This window comes from Corvus hawaiiensis, chromosome 5, assembly GCF_020740725.1.
Source record: "Corvus hawaiiensis isolate bCorHaw1 chromosome 5, bCorHaw1.pri.cur, whole genome shotgun sequence".
NCBI lineage: Eukaryota > Metazoa > Chordata > Aves > Passeriformes > Corvidae > Corvus > Corvus hawaiiensis.
This window is the reverse complement of record NC_063217.1, coordinates 11,550,247-11,572,230: the sequence shown is the minus strand read 5'-3', so window position 1 is coordinate 11,572,230 and position 21,984 is coordinate 11,550,247. Positions and strand designations below refer to the sequence as shown.

The window sequence follows — 21,984 nt, the reverse complement described above, 5'->3', positions numbered from 1 at the left end:
ACATTGCTGGTACAGCCAATAACACAACATATGTTCCTGTTCTCCATTCTTACAGTGGGGATACGACTGCCTGAAGGCCAGGAGGGTAACAGCTGTAACTGCTCAGTGGCATGTTTACATGGGAACCTGCTGATCTCTCTTATACACCAGCCTGCCAGGGTCCCAGAAACACTCCCTTGTCTGCACTGAGGAGAAGCAGGTGTTTCTGTGTGCATGTATGCTCAGGGGGATGCAAATTTAGGATATGAGAGAACCAAGAATCAAATCCAGCAAAAATTTGAAAAAACCCCATGGAATTTCAATGAAATCTAACTTATATCTATCAAATTTCCTGAATAATTACTTCCTCAAAACCTGGGAATTTTTCTTTTCTATATCAGAACTTTTGGCTGGCTATGGCACTATGCTTCCCAACTCCCTCTGGGTAACTGTGCATGCAAATACTCTATATGCTCATTCTTGATCTGTTACACATGGTGGACCTGAGTCCTCTGGAAATTTCAAAAGGGATATACATATATATAATATATTTTAATTTCTTTCCCTTTATCCTGTCCCAATCAACACTGTTGCTTGTTTTACTGGAATTCTGCACAGCACATGAGATATCAAGAACTAAATCAGGTTTGCAAAGATCTAACAATGCAGAAAAAAGCAGAATCATGTCTGACAGCAATAATGACCCCGAGGGTGAGTTTTCCTTTGTAGCAACTGCTGGAATTGAATAAGGTATAGAGTGAGATCCCAAATAATTCCTTTCCTATAGTTTCAGGTGTACGTGAATGGGAAAACATGTTTTCCATCCCAAACAATGGCACTATTCAGAGTCTGTGCTGACATTCATAAAATATGATAAAGCACTGCTAAAGCAGAGAGGGTCTTCTGTAGCACTGGCAGCAGCTCAGGAATGCTGTGGTTTCAACAGTTGCTTTCTGTTGGCTTTGGAATAACACGGAGTCCATTGAATTTCTCATTCAAGAGGGAGAACTGAGGCTCACCTGAGCCACGGGAGACCTGGGCTCACAGGAGGGATGAACCTGCCCAGCTCGGTGTGAACCTTTCAGGGCAGTGTGAGGGGTGGAAATACCATTAGAGAGAAGCTTTTCTTACTTCAAACAAACTAACCTCAAAAAGCCCAAGGAAAATTCCATGATAAAAATGTTTTCAACTTTATCTTAACTCATACCTTACTAGACATTATTAAAGGTCTGCATTTGTTTACTGTTCTTAAGGAAGAGTATTGCTCAAGTGTTTCTGGTTGGCCTGAAGAACTGTGTTTGGAGTTGTTGCTGTATTTTTTTCTAGTTAAGAGGCTCCAATTACAGTGATACACAATAACCATGTCTGAAAGCTGGGATATTCATTAGTGGCATCTCATGCACCTGTAGTAACTATTTCCACCACCAAAGGAAGGTAAGATTTATCTAAGTAGCTAGAAACAATTCATAATCATTATTTCAGTAATCCTCATTAATCATGTTTTCAGATGCATCCACGCAAGTTAATTGTATTTGGAAATTGCCAGAAGGAAAATGGAGAAACTTCCCTGGAAGCACTTCAGCTTTTCCTAGATACCTAATGATTTAGATGAAGGAAATGGATGGGGCTATTAATGAGGAGCCGATAGTTTTGAAAAGCATCAATCTTAGGAAGTGAATAAGCAATAATCTAAAGTGACTGAGTGACAAACTAAGCTTTAATGATAGCTGCATCTAATTTGGAATAGTGATATTCATTCTATAAAGGGCAAATGTAGTATTTCATTAACATTTAAGTATCATTGTAATTTCTCCTCATTTTCTAGCAGTAGCTGAAAATCAGCAGACAGCTACTCTGTTGCTTATCAGCAAGCCCTTACAGGCTCTTAAAGACACCCAATGAATTTTAACTATTTCTTAACAGCGAAATTCTGCTATTTTGCAAGTTGCTTGATGTTCCTTTCTAACATGTGGTCTAGTTGCATATGTTTTTTCACTTGGCTCCAATTAGTACCACATTTGTGCAGAAAAGGAAAGCCACGCAGAATTCAGGGGGAAAAGGTTACCACTCTACTTCTCTTAAACGTGGTTATTGCTAGATACTGACTGAAGCAAAAATATATGTCAACACAGGATAAACCTTTTGAGCCCTATTAACTTTTAAACAAATATTAACGTAAGTCTGCATGCTAAGTGCATTTTAATTCTATCAAAATTTGGTTTTCACAAAACTGGGCTTGTGGTAACACTGAACCACTTTGATTTCTATCAGAAGTCATTCAAACCAGACTCTGATTGAAGCTGGGCATTTTCCCTTGTTAACTTCTCTTGGCACCTAGCTAATGGCACTAGGATCTTCTTCTGGAAAACTCCAAAACTTTTTTCTTTTTTTTTTTTTCTTCATTTTCTATTTGTTTAAAGTCATGATGGGCAGATGGAGTGTGATTCTCTAATGTATTAAGTCACACAAATTCCAAATTAGTCTGGGGAGTGTCATCTTGCAGCGGGATGAGGGATGATGCCTTTGCCAGCTGTCTTCTTAGGCCACCCACTTTCTGACCGCAGGGAACAACTGCAGCAGGGCAACCCCCCTGTCCCAACTGTTTCTTCACTCCCATTTCTAAAAAACTCATCTAACCAAGGAAAAATGATGGTCTTTTCCCAACAAAGACTTATTTAATGCCTAAAATGATTTGAACATGTAAATCACTGTATATGCTAAGTATGCATTACTCCTTTTAGCACAGGATCAGCAATGGGGAATTCACTGTACTGATTTGCAATTTAAGCAGCTTCCATGCTGCACCCTCGAGACACCTTTCCCAATTTCCACCTCCTGTATTAAACACCAGAAATTAACTGGACTGAGGTGAGCTTGATAAAATTTTTAATTAATCAGAACTTGAGAAGGAAACACTGATTATGTGTCTACGCAAGACTTATATTTGCTATACACTGTGAGTGTGCAGCATATATTGATCAATAATATGCTGTATATTTCCCTATATGTACAGCAAATGCAGACAATAAATGTGAATTACATAGCTGCATATTTCAGAATATTTGTTCTCTTCCAGGGATAGTTCTAAGATTTTAAGCAAAATAAAATATTAAAATATAGCATTTGGTAAGGGCACTTACTGAAAAAATTGGTAAAGATTTGAGTAAAGTTGCATAGTGCCGTGCATCTTTTACAGAATTTAGCAGGATTCCAGCACAATAATCATGAACACATCTAACATGCTGCAATGCTGAAACACTTCAGGAGTTCAATATCTGGCAAAGGGGGAAGCAGATTTTGATAAGCTGTGCTGGCAGTGGAGCTAATATATGGATATAAATTCTCAGAGCACTGGAAACGGCCGGGTAGCTGAATGCCTCTCACCAGAAGGTCTGTTTCGCAGCCTGGATCACGCTTGCCGTCATTTCCACGTCGATGTAGTCGTAGTGCAGAGCTCCAGGATCTGTTGAAGACCCCGTTTCTGCCAGTAAAATTCCTATCCATCTGCCCATGTCTTCAGAGGAGGAGGCCTGCAAGGAGAGGGCAAGAACGTGGGTCAGGTCTTTGCTCTGCCACTGGGCTGAGCATTATTGCAAAAACATGCATTCTTCTTGGTTGACAAATTGCTACCACATTGTACAAGAGGCTCTGGTTTCACTCTGCTGAACTCCTAAAAACCCCAGGATTTCATATTAAATCTGCTTTGCTAGAAGGAGGGCACTTTAAGTAAGCTATGTGTTCATTATGATGTTACACAAAGTGGGCAATCCACAAAAAAGAAGAAAAAATAATCGTTTAAGGCTTGTTTTAGACTTCAGAATATTGAAAGCTTTAACATAATTATTTTCCTATGTTAGGCTGGGGGATTTTTAGATAGCATGACTCCTGAGAAGAAAGTGTTACTGCTAAACAGGAACAAGAGGGAAGAGGGAATGAAATAGTGAGGAGATTTTAACATTGCTTTTTGAAAAATTTTACTAAATTTGTCTAGATGATGGTATTCATTTTCCTGATGACACAAGTAAAAGCATTAATAATTGCTTCAAGTCACCAATTCAAAAGTGACAAGTAGTGAAACAAATAATGGATAAAAGTAGCAGGGGAAAGACAATAATTTGTCATTAACAAATTTAGCAGTTTCTAAATTTCTTATTTTTATTTCATTGTTTTTCACAGTTCTTTGATATTTTTTCTGGATTTTCAAGTTCTTTGAACTGCTATCATATAACAGGTATGGTTACAAGGACAGGAGACACAACCTGTAGTCAGAAACCCAAAGCAGTCAAAGTGCCTGTCCTGCCACTGAAAGCAAAAGGTTGCCTCCTGCTATATCCTCATTATAGTTGGCTTTAAGTGTATTCTCATTTAAGGTTTTAAAATACGATGAATAAATAAATATGATGAATATCCTGACCCACCTAACACAGAGGAAGATGTGTGCCTGTGAGGAGTGTCAAGAGAACACCAGACTGCTGGCATACTGCATTTTCTTAACTGCACAACTGTATTAATACAGACACAGACTGAGCAAAAGGAGTTCACATAAATAGCAGACAAATGAAAGTTAAGAGTTTTAGAGCTCCCATCTACAGTAATCCATTATTTAATTATTGCAAAGTTATTTACCCAAAGTACTTATATCACTGATACAAAAGTGTGCCTAGAGGAGGAACAGGGATATTTTAATACCAAGGTAAGACGAACATCAGTGCAGAGAAAAGTATTTTACTGAGAAGATTTCTGAACTACATTTAATCTCAGTTCTTTCTTTGTCTACAATATTTAATATTTATTTTCTCCTTCCAATATTTTTCAGCTCTGCAATAATATCATTCCAAAGATTTTTTTTTTTTTTGAATGGACAGACACAGGTTGTATGCAAGTGCTTCTCTAAGTCAGCTTGTGGGAGTTCCTACAAGTCACAGCTATTGTACCTCAAGCACAGCGACCTCCTGCCCATTCCGGAGCAGGCGGAAGGTCAGGGGGTGCTTCGAATCTAGTCCCAAGATGACTTCACAGCCACGGAGAGGGATAGAAACAATGTGTGTCTTCAGATCTGTCCTGTCCTTATGGAAAATGAGTTTATTGTCCTTCACTCTGCACCAGCGCTCACGCCAGCGGTTATTAGAGAGCACGTTGAGATATCCTGCAATAAAATGAAATGTGAGATATTTTACTCCTGACTTCTTCTGAAAATGAAAAAAAAAAGAAATTTACTTCTCAGTGTAATGCTAGCCCTTACATAACTTGTTCCTCTTCTAATAGAAAGTCCAGATGGATTTTAGGAAGACAAGTAAATGACCCTGTCCCACTTCTTCTAACGAAAACTTTCACCGTGCCAATAACCTAGAAAAAGTATATAAATATGGAAATGGCTGTTCTGTGTCAGTCTCTGCAGCAGCTGGACATGCAGGAGCACACAGGTCCCCAGGACTTCAGTAAGAATGGGAGAGGGACACTGAAAAAAACCAGTACATACACAGCTAATGTGCTCACTCTGCCTCTCTGTGGGTAATGACTGATAACTGTGGCTGACCAAATTTTTCTGGGAAGATCACAGCTCATATTAATATTAATTAGGTATTGAAATATCTTCTGTAACATCCAAAAGCAGTGTTTAAAAGACCTACTAAGTTTTGATGCTCTATGTTGTAATCTCACTTAGAAAGAAGAATGCGCATCTGGTTTGCAACACTTGTAAACCAGACTGAAAAGAAGGCAACCTTTGTTACCTATCCAAATAAAACCAAAAATTTTTAAAATCCAAGAAGTAAATACGATACAGTATCCTTACATATTAAAAAGCCATTAACAGATTGTCTTTTAAACCCACCCACTTTTCTTACCATGCTCTATATCGATATAGTGTCTAGGCATATAACATGATTAACCACGCAGTGTTTTGTGGTTTTCCTTCTCTGCACCAGAGGAACAATTATTCCAGACTCAAACCTTACAATCAAAGCAATGCCCATTTTTCCTGCCTCAGTACAGTTTGGGAATTGAAAAAAAAACCCAACCCAAAACCTTTTACTTTTTGCTTCCAGGTTACAAACGGTACATGAATTCAGCATGTTGCTGCTTCCAAACAGGCTATGATGAGGGAAAGAAATGATATCTTGCAAAAGCCAGAAGTGAGGTTAAAAAATCGTCTTCTATCTCAGACATGATTTTCATTTAATCCTGTTGGAGAGATCTGTCTTTGGTTTTCATTAAAACTATGACTTATTGTTCATTTTTCTGGGTTTTCCTTCCAACATTATGGTTCCAATGTCAGAGTGTGATCCAACAGGATGTAGCAGATCAGAATTGTGCACATCTTGGAAGGTGCTATAAAAAATGAGGATGTGCTTAATCCTCTGGTTTTGGCTCCTTGTGATAATCACACTCTTCAGCTCTTCTCCCTCCTCCTGTAACAAAACCCTGTATCACTGTGCATTACATTACAATCCCTAGAAATGAAAAAAAACTTCCCATGCAAGCCAGATATGGCTTGTTTTGGAGTGAGAGTCCTTTACTTCAGACAGTTTTTCCCCTCTGCTCCCAGTGCACCTCTCAGAAAAGTTCTTCCAGAATTTTCTGCTTCAGAGTCGAACTACGCAGGATCCCACTTCTCCCTCCACATCTCTCTACTTAAACCTTCACAACCTGACATGACCAAAATGCCTCGAGTGAGTTCCCCTTCAGGGCATTAGCACTGCAGCTCAGTCCAGGCAGTTTAGGACCAGTGATGTTGTAGGGAAGAGCTTTGCCATGACTCCAAGCACAGGTGGGTTTTAGTTTCCACTCTAGCTGGGTGACACTTGCAGCCCTGCTGGTATCTTCTCTTTGTTCATGGGAGGTAGAGGCTTCTAAAGTGTAAAAACCTTCAACTATGGAGCAGCCTCCCAGAGGGCACTGAACTGAGCCAAATTTCTGGTGGTGAGAAGCTGCTTCTGCAAAGATTTCCTGCAATGACCAAAGCCTAGACATTTATATATTTTCCTTTAAAATCTGCAAGTGGTGTTGAGTAGAGCCAAATGCAGGCAAATAGTAATGGCTGTATCTGTATTTATGTCCATATCCAAACTAAAGCTAGAAATATGAGGAATTAGATTGTACAGCTGTGGTTGACTTCCCATATTATATGGAGTAATCAGTGGAGTATGAGCGCCCGGAAGTTTGAGCCCTTATGGAGGCCAGATGCTTTGGACAATGCTAGCTGGACACAGCTTTTCCCAGCTGTTCTTTTGGTCAATAAATCACATCTGTACTTAGCTGATGTATAGACACATATACATACACTTATTTAATCAAAGTTTGCTTATGTGAATGATTCCTAAAGTGTGGCTTTAAAGCCACCTGTGATCTATGAAGTTCTCTCTGGTGGTCCATGGATCTGCTTCCATCACCTCAGGCAGGCATCTATCACACTTCATGGTCCTATGAGTTCTGTCAACTACTCCCTAATCACAGACTTCTGGGTTTCCCTAAGTTTTCCTAGTCAATTAAAAAGTCAAATCCAAACTCAAAATCTGGTGTAACTGCTTCAAAGCTTTCTAAGGAACTCGGTTTTTTTAAGGGATTGGGTGAAGGGTGGGTTCAATCTCATTCATGTATGGAAGTGTTACTTAATACTGGAGCACCAAAAGACAAGTTGGAGATGTAAGTATATTGAACTGTTTTAAAATAGCAGAGCTGTGAGGACATCAGCTAAGTGCATTGCACAAAGTCTCAACCTGTGAGCAAATCCTAAGAGCTAAGATACAAAACCCAAATATTTTCTGCATGCCTTTTTATACACTTCCTTGGTGCAGCCAAGCACTATAGCCATCATATGGAATGATCAAAATTAAGAGTTAAAATAGCTTACTAGAGATTTGTTACTTCATTTTGTCCAATATGTATCCCTTTAGGAACCCATAATTAAACTCAAATCACTTTTGTTGAGATCCAGTTGACTGCTGTCTGCTATTCCATGAAACCTTAACCACAATCTACTACAAAAGACCTGATCATGTTCCAAGAACCTTCTTCTACTTTGTAGCCTGAATTTATTTCATAGTTCAGCCTATATTAATTTTATAACCATCTGTTTGTGACCAGCGCGTTTCTTTATGCATCTTGTTCACACTTCTCTTCCTCCTCACTTCTGCATGGAGCAGTGATACCTGAGCTTGTGTTACCATTTTATTTAAAAAGTCGAATTATTTTAGTCTATTTGCAAATGACAAACTCTTGATTACCCTCTTGCAGTCTGGATCCATCCTTCTGATATTGGGGGAGGAATTATTGAAGTAAAAGCAATTTTAGACAAATTCCTAGGCTAGAATGCTATAAAGTTTTAATAGCAATCCAGATGTAAGACTCAAGGAGAAAAGTCACTTACCACATGTTGGAACATCTTCTTCAGCTGATGAGGTCTGTTCATCTGTTGATGGCTTTTTCTTTCCTAAACCAATGATCTTCGTTATTTTTTTCCCTGTTACTTTAGTCACAGTGCCCTTGGCTTCCGTTTTTGAACTTTTTTTCCTCTTCACTATTAAGAAAGCAGAAGTGTGTATTTAGTAGTGTGTGTACACCAACCAATAGAGAGAACCTGAATAAAAACAGAAGTTCAGACAAAAATATACTGTGCAAGACAAACATTTGTACAAAAGTTGCAGAGTTCAATGAGGCAAATATCATATGCCCTCTCTAATAACCTCTGTGTTATAAAAATCATGGCATTTTGAAAACAATTTTTTGAATAAAAATCAAGCTTGCAAATTTATTTAATCTAATCAAGCTTCAAGTCTCTTTCCACAGCAGTCATCACCTAATTTATCAGTCTGACTGAAGTACCTGCATATAAATTTAGCTCATATACACAGCAATAAAAATCCAGTCAGACATTTCTTCACTGTTTTCTTCAATGTTCCTGAACACTTCTCTCAAAATACTTCAATAATTAAGTACACAAAAGAGACAGAATATGCTTGCTTAGCAAAAATACTTCTGCTATTTACAGTTAGGTTAAGAGATCTTATCACAATGGATATTTTAGACAAGACTTATGAATTAACTACTAAGAAATTAGTGGCATCAGTATGAATATTTGATGGCTGTAAGTTGGCCATTTCTGTGACCATCGGAAAGAAAAAGCTGCTGAAAAGAGGTATTTTGCTAAAATCCAGACTATGCTTCCACTAACTTCATTTGATACTAGTAGTATTACAACCCTGAGAACTGAGGCATGTTCAGCTGTTGAATGAAATATGACAAGGACTATGAATACAGTTTTTTAAAGTGCCTACCTGATTAAAATCCTAACACTTTTTTTTTGAAAAAAGAGTTTCTAAGAATAAACAGATTCAGAAAAAAACAGGCCTTTTATTTGCAAAACAGAACAAACAACATAAACTTCAGAAATTGCATTCAGTGCCCTAAACTGGATTCTGGCAACAGAGGAAAAAGTCTTTGCCAACTGACAGGGCAGCGAAAATTTCCATCAACTGGCCCTGATATTTGATTTTGATGAACAATACATTTAAAATAGTTACTAACTGAGCTGCTCTATCTTTATCCCTGACGTATCAATTCCTTTTGCAACAGGGAACACTTAGTGGTTATGGACTTGCACAAACTGAGGGAAAAAATGGACAAAACATTCATATGAGAAATGACTGTATGAACTGGTGAGCTGGGAAGAAGAATGCACGGAAAATAGAGAAGCAGTTTGGGACTCACCATGGGATAATTTATCATATTTAGCTTAATTGTTAGCAATCATGGAACATTATTTAGAAATTGTATCTGTAGCCAAGACTGTACAAATCTGCCAGGGCTGAGGGGGAAAGGCAGCTCTGCAAGTGCCAATAGCTGCCCCCAAGCCAACTCCAACACATCCAGGTCTAATTATCTTTTTCAAGGGAAGGATGGCCACAACTTATACTGTGCTCTCCAAACATGCAACAGGCTTCCTTGCTGGAGGGAGGAAGGCCACCCATCCAATCTGGTCACAGACCCTTGCCTGGGGGGCACAGCACCTGCCCTCAAAAGGGTTTCTATCCCACACAGAAGCAGCCAAAGGCCAACTGTAGCTCTTGAGGGGCAGAAGATGAAAAACATTAAAAAAGCCAGAGACTGAGAAAATCTCATTTCTGTGAGACAGAAGCCCAGAGAAATCATTCCCATGAGCATGAACAGACTGTGGAATAAGCCCATTTTAGTGTTTGTTTTTCTGTCCTGTCTTCCTACCACGTTGCTGTTTTTTTTCCTGCAGAACTGAGAGGCAGCAGAAATAAGGTCTTCATCACTTAATCTTTTTGAATCTAAAGAATATACTGATTGCTCAATTGCCAGTGATTTTTTTCACAAAAGCCTTTTATTCTCATTTCCCTCCCCATAGCAAAGCAAGCAGCTGGTAAGAGCAGAGCAGAGGCTGGCAGTCAGTGCCAGCTGGAGATGATCATTCTCTGAAGCCTCCCTTCCCATGTACTCTCTTAAATGCTTCCTATCCATTATTTTAAAAATGCATAGCATTACTTCATCAAGGACATTTCAGTCTTCTTGCAGTCATTAACACCTATTATTTTTACTACTATGTACCAAAGGTCAATTTTCAAAAGCCCCTGGTATTTGAAATGACCCTCCTTGAGGCACCTAAGCTGGGCTGCTTTTCCAGCTGCATCATCACACCTTCTGCGGGGTACCTGAGCCACCAGGTACTTCTGGATATCGTGATCAACACAGGTTTTGGGTCACAGATGATTCTCCACAGGTTTCAGAGTTTATGAAATCTTAATAGAAGATTTTAAAATGTGAAATCTAAAAATGTACCACGGCTTTCCAAAAACCACAAACCCTGACATTGTCCCACACCATTGGGTATGTCAGAGATCTGTATAGCCAGGAAATGCTGGAAAATGAACCAGAGAGAAGATAAGGGAAATGAGTCAGTCAAAAGGAGAGACAGCACTGGCACCAAGGCCAGTATTGACATTGTGCTCACTGCAGCTCACATTACCCTTCATTTAACAGCAGCAGAAAAATGTCTTATCTAAGCCACACCACTGCTAAATGGCAAGTTAAGGAAGCCACAGAATTTCTTCTGCTTTGTGGAGGAAGGCAGGGGATGGGGAAGAGAGCATAAGTGTTGAGTGTATTAGATATAACTCAGCCAGAACTCCCTCTGGATTTCGGATTTACCTTTGTAAGTGAATAAGGACTACAGAATGTGCATGGCTCCAAAATAACATATGCAAAATAATATACATATGTACTCAAAAACTCACTGATATTGCATGACTATATATATTTTATTATGTTAGTGTAAATAATCATATGTAATATGATAGTTTATGTATGAAAGTATCTGTGCATACACATACATATAAAATATATATATATAAAAACTTTCCTTCTAGTATTTAATGATAGATTTTTTGCTTAGAAGCTTTACACCACTCTTTATATTGCCACTAGAGAGTTACGAAGAAGCCTGTTCTTGCCTGTAGTGGTCGCCAAAGTTCTGAAAAACTGCACTTTTGAACACAGAAAAGGCCAAATCAAAATTTCTATATTCTGTTTGGTTATACTAATTATACTGATTTTACCTGCACAATAACATCAAATGACAAAATTTAAGGAATCCTTCTTGATATAGTTCAGTTTTCAAGTTAAATTGAATCTAATAAAACCATTCAAAAATTTACTGCCTTTTTTGAAAAGATAAAAGTGAGGTATTTCCTTTCTCTATGCACACATTCCTTTCACCAGACATACCTTGTTCTTTACCATTGCACACAGTAGTGATGCCATTTTCCACAGTACCTTCCCCATCTGAGCTCGGCCTCTCGAACGACAGCTTCTGCAGGGTCAAAGAGATTAGCTGACGTACAGTGTTTGCACCTTCATCAAATAAGTGTCATTAGTCCCTTTAAAAATATGCTTTCTATGAAATAAAACACCCTTTCAAGCTCTCATCCACTTGAAGAGAATTAGGAGATAGTAAAAAGTTCAGTTTTAGACACTTTAGAAAATCACAGAAACAACAAAATAGTATATATTTGAAAGTGTATTAAAACCAGTGAAATATTCATAATTCACAATATATTTTAATGTATTTCTAGACACTAAATGTTGCAATAAGGAATTACATGGATAAGATACGAATAAGGTAAAAGCTGTATCTTTAAAGAATACTTCATATATGCATATGCAATTACAACTTACCAGAAAATAATGCATTCCTACAAGGTGCTTCAGTACTTTCAATATGTGCAAAAAACCAGACTTTTGAAATAAATTTTTAGCACTGATTATTCTGTAATGGTTGTGCATGAGGTCTGGGATGAAGCAGATAGAGCTTATGACAGCACAGCTTTGGTGACCACATTACTCAGAAGTGGCAAAGCCCTGAAGATTTGCAGATCATCACAAAAAGGAATGAATGACAAGATAAATTACACCTTTTCATGGCATGTATTTCAGAAAAAAACTTTTTTACAACTCTGTAAGCTACTTGGTCACTACTGTGCAGGTGTGTGCAAACATACAACAGCTTTTGCCCGTGAAACCAGGAAGTCTGGGCTGTCCTGGAACAGTTCCCAGGATAAAGCAACATAATCCTGCTGGCAGTGGTGCACTTCCACCAGAGGGGTGACACTTGCCATTTGGAGTCGGTTGAAGAAACCTCTGTCAGTGGGATTTTTAAGCAGGGGCTGCAGACAGATTTGCTCACATGGATGCCTTAACAGAGCAGGGGCTTAAACTGGTGCTGGTAATGCACCAATCATTCACTGCAAAGCTGCTCACTTTCCCAGTTCGTGCTCTCACATCCTGCTGAGTCAAGGCAGTGAAGACAACCACATGTGAGTAGCCAAGTTTCTCTATTGAGACATGAGTGCTTGAAAGGGTCTGCCAAAACAGTGACCTCAGCATGCCCAGGGAGGTCCTCAAGGACTAAATTCCCCAAAATAAGAGACTTTCCCTTAAAATCTTGGTATAATCTTCATCTATTCTTTCCCAAGAGTGATACCCCTGCTTGCTCTTTGCATTTGTTGGAGACCATCTCTGCATCTCAGCACAAGTATCAGACCCATTAATCTGCACCCTTCTATGGCTGAAGAGAAGCTGGACCCGAGCCAGCCTGCTGGTTGTTCATGGCCAAACAAACTGACATGGCAGAAGCCTCAACTCTGCAGGATGTGTGCACATATCCAAACAAACCAACACAATACAGGGACTGTGTGCCTGGAACAGCAACACAAGGCAGCAAGGATTTACATCCAGTGCCTACCAGTGTCTATTTGAGTAATCATAAGGAATTTTGCATTCATCATTTTGATGATTTTACCTTTTCCAGCTCCACTTTATGTACCGGAGAACTAGACAATGGCCCATCAGAGTCTACAGCTCCTGTACAGTTGCTGCACACATCTTTTATAACCTTAGAAGACAAGGCAAAACTTATTAATTATTCATAAAATACAAATCAGAGAAATTATATATGGATGTGAAAGCAGGTGGGAAGGAGAATCACACATTTACTAGGTTGGCAGGTGTCAGGCAGGCTGACACTACAACAACTTTTCCATGCCTCTTCCCTAAATCATTTCATGTATGACCTGAAGGAGACATAATGTCTAGAGGTGGAAGGTTTCAGTTTCTAGACAAACTAAGCTCTGAGGCTCTTCTCAGTGACGAAACCAATATCACTGCTGATTTCCATGTGCTAATTTTGCAATATGAACTCAGCAGACACCACCAAACTGATTTCATTACAATGGTGAAAAAATGGGATTAAATCCAAGGTCCCTCAAGACAATGGACAAGAGCTTTGTATAATACACCACACACAGATGCTCTTTTTTTCCTATCAGAGAACTAATGAAGTGCTGATTGATTCAGAGTTAATACTGCATAGTGGTGTTTCATGGCATTTTTGTATTATAATTGCACGTTAACTTAGAGTTAAAGGTCAAACTAATTGTAAATATGTTTGTAGAAAATGGAAATGGCACTTTCTGTTCCTAAAAAGTTAAAGAAAAATCTTCAACCAGGAATTTACTGATATTTTGAGGGAATTTGAAGAACTTAAAAATCTGAAACTCTATAAATGTCAAAATACACAGTGAGCAAAGATGTTTGATGATTCCCCATGGCCATAGCTAAGGTCTTTATCTCTTGTGAGGTTACCACCAGCCCATTATTAGCCTGAAATTGCTTGTGCTGATGAGAATATGCTCTTGATCCAAACTCATGCTGAGTTTCAAACAGAACAATTTTGATGTGGAAACTATTAAAAAGCAAAGGATGGCACCAAACAGTCCTTTCCCAGCACTTAAGTTCCCTTTAAGGGTGAAGCTAAAACAAATCAAATGTTTATGGGTTTACAAAGACCCTTCTGCTACTCAGGAGTACATCATAAATTACAGGCATTATGGGCTGTAAAGAAAGGAAGAGCACAAGCCCCATTTTACAGAGGGAGAACCCAGGAACAAAAGAATGATGAAATCACTCATTCAATGACACATAAAAAAAATCTAACCAAAGCTGGGGAATGAACCTACACTTTTATTTCTGAGCTAGAATCTCAAAACACTTCAGCATTCTTTCCTGACTGTCTAGCCTTCCCTATATTTTGTTCCAGAAAAAAGACCAGCATTTCATGGCACTTGGTGTCCTTTGTAACAGAAAATGTAGATACATCTGTGACAGAGCATTTGCACCTCAGAGTTAAACAAAGCCCTGAATTTCCCAAATTCGTAAGAATTTTTTTTGTGTCTTGTTTTTTTTTTTCAGTTGTTGGTCCTCTGTATGGTGTAAATACACTGCTGTTTTCTTCCTAGAGAAATGTGACTGTAAAGTTTCTGGAAACATTCATTTCTGTCTCCTGCATGACCCTGATTCAATGGCTTATGTTTTCAGCATCTGCTCACACCACACAGTTAGTTAATTTTGGCAAAGGAAGATTGTAATGGGAGTTACAGACAGAACAGAGGGAAATGATTTGGCAGCACTAACTCAATAGTATGTGCAAAGTCATGCACTCAAGTGAATCCAGTTCTTATCGTACCCCACATATTTAATGAGAAGCTGAAGTGTTTAATTGGGTTGCAATTAAACTTTCATTTAAAAAATGACACACTGTCAAAAGGGAGTTAGTGGCAGGATCTGAAGTAAATGCATATTCAAGGTCCAACACTTCATGTGGGTTCAAAAGGTTCACTGGCAAAGACTTGCTCATCACCTTCTATGTGCAATATAATTGTGCTCAATGCACAGCATAAAACTCATTCTTCTCCAGCTCACCAGGATAAAATGTCTTTAATATATAATGGTTGCCTGGATGCACTCTCTATAATTACGTTTGCAGACGGCCGCCATTATAAATCTGGTTTTCACATGCATATAGCTTTAGCTCAAAATTTTAAGGATAAAACATTCCACCAGTATTGCCAACTTGCATAATTTCAATCACAAGACTCAAAAGTTCTTGTCAGTTTTTTTCTATGTTCCATCTTCTGGAGCCATATGAAAACAAAAGATCACTATTTTCATTAAAAAGTGTGTGAGAGTGAGGAATGGAGTTCAGCAAACTTTTATCCATTGCAATGAAATGTGTAAAAATATGAATAAATGTATCTCAATAGCTGCAAAACTAGAAAGGAAAAAAAAAAGGAATCTCCAAATGAGTTATTTTTAATAAAATGGCATCATGTGGAAGACTGCACTGAGAATACCTTGTGATGGCAAATATTCCATTAAAAGCTTAATCTATTATCCCACACATTACAGAAAGGAAATAATTCTCTTTTTCTCACCACAAATGCCTTTGTACATTACATATACACACACACACAGGGTGATCTGCCAGGAAAATGAAACTGAGACCATAAACAGACTATCTATTCCAATATTTAAAATGTATGAGCAAATGTAATCAGAAAACCGAAGACCCTGTACTTCTTTGGATAGCCTCAAAACTATATATGTTTAAAATATGTTTAAAATAATCTTTTATTATTCCATTGCAAGAATCTTAAGTACCACAATTACCATTACAATGTTACAATTAGCAGACTTTAGAACCGCCACTTTCAAATGCAGAAAATGCAGTAAATGCAGACCTGGAAAAAGCTTCTGCAACCTGAACTGTATTATTATTCCTTATTCATAGAATTGTAGAATCATTTAGTTGGAAAAGACCCCTAAGATCGAGTCCAACTGTTGACCCAGCACTGCCAAGTCACCACTAAACCATGTCCCTAAGTGCCACATCTACACAGTCTTTTAAATATCTCCAGGGACTGACTCCACCACTTTCCTTGGCAGCCTCTTCCTTTCAGTGAAGAAATTTTTCCTAATATCCAATCTAAACCTCCCCTGATGAAGCTTGAGACTGTCTTCTCTTGTCCTGTTACATGTAACCTGCAAGAAGAGACTGACCCCCACCTGGCTATGACCTCCTTTCAGGGAGTTGTAGAGTGATAAGGTCCCCCTTGAACCTCCTTTTGTCCAGGTTAAACACCCCCAGCTCCCTCAGCCACTTCTCATCAGACCTGGCTTTAGATCTTGAATCCCCAGGTGGATCAGGATATATATCAGAGTATGGCATGGTGACATAAAGTACAGAGGGGAAATATTTGCAGGTAGAAGCTGGAAAGATTCCCTACCCCGAGCCATAGCTGAAGTCAGTGGAATGTCTGCCACATGGTGTGTCTGGAATATTTCTCTCTTTAAAACTATCTTACTACAGAGGCACTAACATTTACTATAAAAACTTCCCACCTGCATTCACCTACAAATTTCTATAATTCCTGTATCTTATTTTAAAAGACACACCAAAACTGGAGGCAAAATGCTTGCCCTACATTTATTCTTTATACATGCAAAGTCAGAAAAAGTAAATTAGATTCTTCTGGCTACTTTAAAGTTCCAAGCTCCAGATAAAAAGCACTGGCTCTGTAGTAAAACCAGAAAGCCAGCTGCTTGCCAGCCAGCCCCTGCCACACAGAAACCAAACAAATCCTGAGTAAAAGTACATTTGTAGATACTTCCTTATGGCTGATCTCTTTGGGACCTGATAAGGAGTAGGACTAAAAGTTGTCCTGTGCTCAAGGAGCTTGCAGACCTCTCTCCTGGTGGATACCATGGATGAGCTCAAGCTACAGATTGTCCCTAAAAACAGGGATGTGATTACAGCATTTTGTTTCGTCTTGCATTCTCATGGAACTCACATGAGAAGCGCAGAGCACTTTTAATATGATCGAGTTTAAGACAGAAAGCTGACAGCCTGACTGCACATTTGCTTTACTTTACATAACCAGGCCAGAAATTCATCCAGCCACCCACCCACTTGTTCTGCTCTGTCCACATGTTTTACAAATACTGGAATTGCTAGAAATGGGATGGGCTGTATCCTTTGGCTCTGCCACTTAACTCTGGAAATAGGAATACGGCAAAACTGAAATCTGCTTAAGTACAACACAGCAGAGGGAAAAGGGTTTGGCTCCAGATGTAAGTCAGTATTTCTCATGCCTGAAACACTCCTTTTTCACTGCTGGAAGAGTACTGAATGTTTGGGACTCTCTGTCATTTTGGCATGACTAAATCCTCCTTTCTCTCTCTTGTGGACTTTTTCATACAACATATGTTAGTGTCAATACCCTCCTCCTCAGGAGAGCAGCAAAACTCTCTTGGTGTTTTGCAGAGAAGAAATGCCCCAAGGAGTTTACATAGAGGAAAATCTAGGCAGCAAAGGCAGAAATTATTCCCATCATAGCCTATGCTTCAGTTCTCAAGAAGAAACCCCCTGTACCTTCTGTACTGGAAAACATTATTCTCAGGCATCCCTTAGCCTGAAAAGATTAATCTTTCTGCCTTACTGCCATTTGTGTGAGCAAAGTGAGGATGAGATTCTGGCAGACTAGCAGTCAGCAAGCCTGCATTTAGTGTCTGTACATCCTCTTAAAAATACTTTTCTGACTTACTCAACCAAGACAACCCCTGTATATCATTTCTCCAGCATTATTTCCATGAAGTCCATTGCCATATATGGCCACTGAATCCGACAGAGCCCAGGAAGGAGGCTGAGGAGGGTGGCAGGAGGCACTGCTGCTCCAAGGGCAGAGGTACCCTGTGCCAAGGGAGCTGCATCCCCAGCCTAGGAGGTAGGGAGATGCACATCTCACTTTGGGCTGTAAGTCTGAGCTAGGTGTGATTTAAATAATTTTCCACCCAAAGGTGTGAGTAGGAGAGAGGAGGAATAGTATCTAGTGGTGAAAGTCCCAGCCTTCCTGTGTTCTGCTCTGACTGCTACAGCTTGCATTTTTGATTTTAGCCAGGAAACCCAAAGAAAAATTATCACTGAGAAAACAAGTAAATAGGATGTTTGTGGTTCTGTATTCATGGGTGGTTTGGTTGGGTTTTTTTAATTTACATATACATCTGGTTTTTTTAAGTTATGTATTTTCCATGGTGCTGGTCACACACACACACACACAAACACACACACACACACACTTTGGTTCACAGCCAAGCTGGGATCCTCTGGCTCTGCCCACTGGCAGAGTCCTGCAGACTAGTCAAAACCCCCACATGCAGCTTGGTTCATCCCCTCTGCAGGTGAGGCCCTAAATAGCTCTTACGCAAATTCACTGACCTTGCTTTTACTTGAACTGAGGTATTTCAAACCATCTGTTGGAGACAACAGAGGCGTAGTTCCTGGGAGGTTTCATTTAGTTTGCACAGCCTTTGTTGCTGGTGATGACGGGCAGTGGAGAAAGAACCTGGACTGACTATCTTCGGTCATAGTATATTCTTTAAGTTTCTTATAAATTAACAAACACTGCATGGAAATCGCTGGTACTGAGTATGCATCCCCAAACACACTTTTTCTAGTTAAGTTTTAAGGCTTGACCATTCAGCACTTGACTCTACTCAGCTACAAAATGGAGATAATAACCTCTTTGGGGAGCATTACACAAGCCAAGAAAGCAATGTTTGAAGTGGTGTAGATCTCTAGCTGGAAATTCCCATAGAAAGCAAAAGCAGCCACACAATGTTTACAGCTACAAGCTCAATTTTATGCCGATGTAAACTGGCTAGAGAACAGCTCTGTCAGTAGTTTACTCTTCAGTAAAACTGTCCACATTAAGATTGGAGATCAGAAGTTACTTGACTCCCTTCACTAAGCTCAGGGCAATGAAGAAAAGAGATGTTTTCAAAGACTTTTATGAGAGACAACATGCAGTTAATCAGAGAGAAAAACTGGGTAGGCCGACCAGGTAAACAGCCCTATGAGGAATGCTGCAGGGTCTTTGGATGACTGAATACAGCCCCAACCATGATTTTATTCTCTCTTTAGGGTGAAACATCCCCTTATTACAAGTTCAGAACTGACTGAGCATTGTCAAAATGATAGACGAAGAAATATCTTCTTATGGCTGGAAGATTCACTGCTCAATTACAGACCCTCAGCTGAAGAGATTGCTGCACAGTGGTGGAGCACCATAAAATGAAGAGAAGTTAACAAAGGGTGCCTAACATCAGGGAAAAATGAAAATCAAGGCCAGTACTCCAGAATGATAGATTACCTCTCATGCATGATAAATCTGAAATACATTTTTGCAGGAGAAATGTTAGGAGGAAGAGAAGGCCTTGGGACCAGTCACCATGACCATTTCCTTCTTCTACCAGTCTTCTACAACAAGTTACTTCAGAAATTAATTTCTTTGGCATCCATGTATGTTTAATATTGAGTGCAGTTTTCTGTGGCCTAGTCTGAGGGTTCTGCACACAGAGCACATTCATTGGTACAAGCGAAGCCACTGATCAAGCATCTTCTTGTAAGGCCATGTTCTTACTAGTCCATTTATTTTTAATGCAGCATTTCCCAGGGATGCTGACAAATAAGCATAGTTTCACCAGTCTGTTGGATGTGCTGAGACAAACAGGAAAATGTCAGACCTTACTTGACCACAAAAGCACACACAGATGCACATATACTCAAGCGCACATGGAAAAAGATCATTCTTGGGTCCAAGTGTGTAACTGCACACATTTTTTTCATGTACATTTTTGTGGGAACATTATAGGACTCAAGTCTGGAAAATTCGACCACTTTTTGTTGCCCACCATATAACCAAGATGATCTCAGCTCTAGCCTGAATTTGTGCTAGCTTTGCTCCTTCCTCTGAAATCTTGACAGGCTCTTTGGTGACATCAGCTATCTTTTTTCATCAAGCATTTGTTAGCTGGTAAATCTGAAACTCCCTTTGTGGTTTCCAGTCTAGACTTCACTTTGCACTAGGTTTATCAGCTGGGGCTTTTCCGGCGTCATCTTTATAAAAAAAAGGTTTAAAGTATTCTGCATTGATTTAGAATTTGTCTTCCAATAGATATTTTAAAATTATTTAGTTAATAAACATATTCCATACTGATTATATGAATTGAAAAAAAAAAAATTTTGCTTTAGCTTTCAAAGGACTATCTGGCCTCAAAAGCCATTTTGAGCTTTTTAGCATCAAGAGTAAAGCCTTAACGTGACACATTTATATTCAGGAGAACCCCTTGCTCCTGGGTGATAACCTGCCTCAAGGGGCACATACTGGTGTAGTATCTTTGACCAAGAAGGCAACTTATGCTTTAAAAATGTGGTTGCAGAGTCCTTTCTCTATGGCAGTCTCTGGATCTGCCTGTTTTATTAACTACAGAAATCACGTCTAAGAGACAGAGCACTGGGAAGGACGCTGACCCTCTGAGGGTCAGGCAGGGAAGGCTAAAATCTCCCAAGATGAAGCTGTGACCTCTTTCTCAGTATAAGAATGTCCTACACAAAGCCACACATGATTTGCAGAAGCTAATGTTGAGTAGGGTTTGATGACCAAAACATAATTACTTACAATAATAATTTTAAAATCCTTAAATTCTGGTGTGTTTTTAAAAATACAGAAAGCAATGCTTATTTTATTTCTCCAAAGGCCATACTTCTTCTGGAAAACATTGAAGCTGCTGCAAGAGCTGCACAGATCATTTCTGGTTAGCTGTGGGACGGGCAGCTTGTACTGCAGAAGCAAAGGGCTGAAGCAGCACTGAGGACTTGGAACTCGAGTGCAGTAACACTGCCATGTACTTGAAAGATTTTATTAATAGAGAGCTTTGCAGCATGAAGGAGCTAAAGAAAGTGCTGTCAGACTGTCTCCAAATGCTTTGCAGACACACAGAATACACAACTGTGTGAACATGCAACTGCACAAGATCTCTCTTTTTTTTTCCATTTTGAAGTAGCAGGAATGCATCTGGGATATGGAAAAATCTAGTACTGCTCTGTCTGCCTGTGTGGGGATGCTTTATATACAATTTAAAAAAATAAAACAATTTTTATGAAAGAGCGTCTGATAGATGCCAATGAATTCAGTATTACTAAACCCGAATTTAGAACAACACAGGAAATAAGAGTGCAGTTACTATGATCTAATTACAGCGGAATTCCCTTGGAAGGCAATATGACTTATGAACTTCTTTTCATTCCAATCAGTGGTTTTGAAATGCTAGCTGAACTAGTGGGACACTTGCATGCTGCTTGACTTTAAAACTTAGACCAAGATACTGCTGTTAGAAGAAGCCTAACAAATACATGGCTATGATTAATTGCTATTAAATTGACAATAGAGAGAGCGTTTTCTAAGCTAGGATACAAAGTCACAGTCAAAATCAACCACACATAAACCGCAAACCCCCAAAAGGTATATTCAAACATTGCAAAATAGGAAATTACAGATTAATTTTCCATTTAGTACATTAACCCACAGCAGAATTTATACCTCTTAAGCTGCATTTTATGTCTCCCTCTTCTGCAGAAAAACTATCTGCCTTCAGGAAATTCCTATGTGTTTAATTCAATTGTATTTGGAAAAATACAATTTATTCTTAGAAAAATAAGTACCATATAAGGTTAGATCAGAGCACAGCATGGAGAATGCCTGATGAGTCTGATGCATTCAGACTCATACATGTATTTAAAAGGCTGGATTTCAA

The 21,984-nt window shown here is 39.1% G+C and overlaps 1 protein-coding gene across 4 annotated transcripts in view; it reads right to left on the bottom strand.

Annotated features, from left to right (window-relative positions):
• Window positions 1-21,984, bottom strand: part of AFAP1 (actin filament associated protein 1) — a 114,898-nt gene that overhangs the window by 15,260 nt on the left and 77,654 nt on the right. For all 4 annotated transcript variants that reach the window (XM_048304590.1, XM_048304589.1, XM_048304591.1 and 1 more), the window contains 5 exons: window positions 13,298-13,390; window positions 11,725-11,809; window positions 8,348-8,497; window positions 4,914-5,125; window positions 3,364-3,509 (listed from right to left, as the gene is read on the bottom strand). In XM_048304590.1, the coding sequence (XP_048160547.1) occupies window positions 3,364-3,509; window positions 4,914-5,125; window positions 8,348-8,497; window positions 11,725-11,809; window positions 13,298-13,390 (686 nt within the window). The remainder of the gene's footprint in view (window positions 1-3,363; window positions 3,510-4,913; window positions 5,126-8,347; window positions 8,498-11,724; window positions 11,810-13,297; window positions 13,391-21,984) is intronic.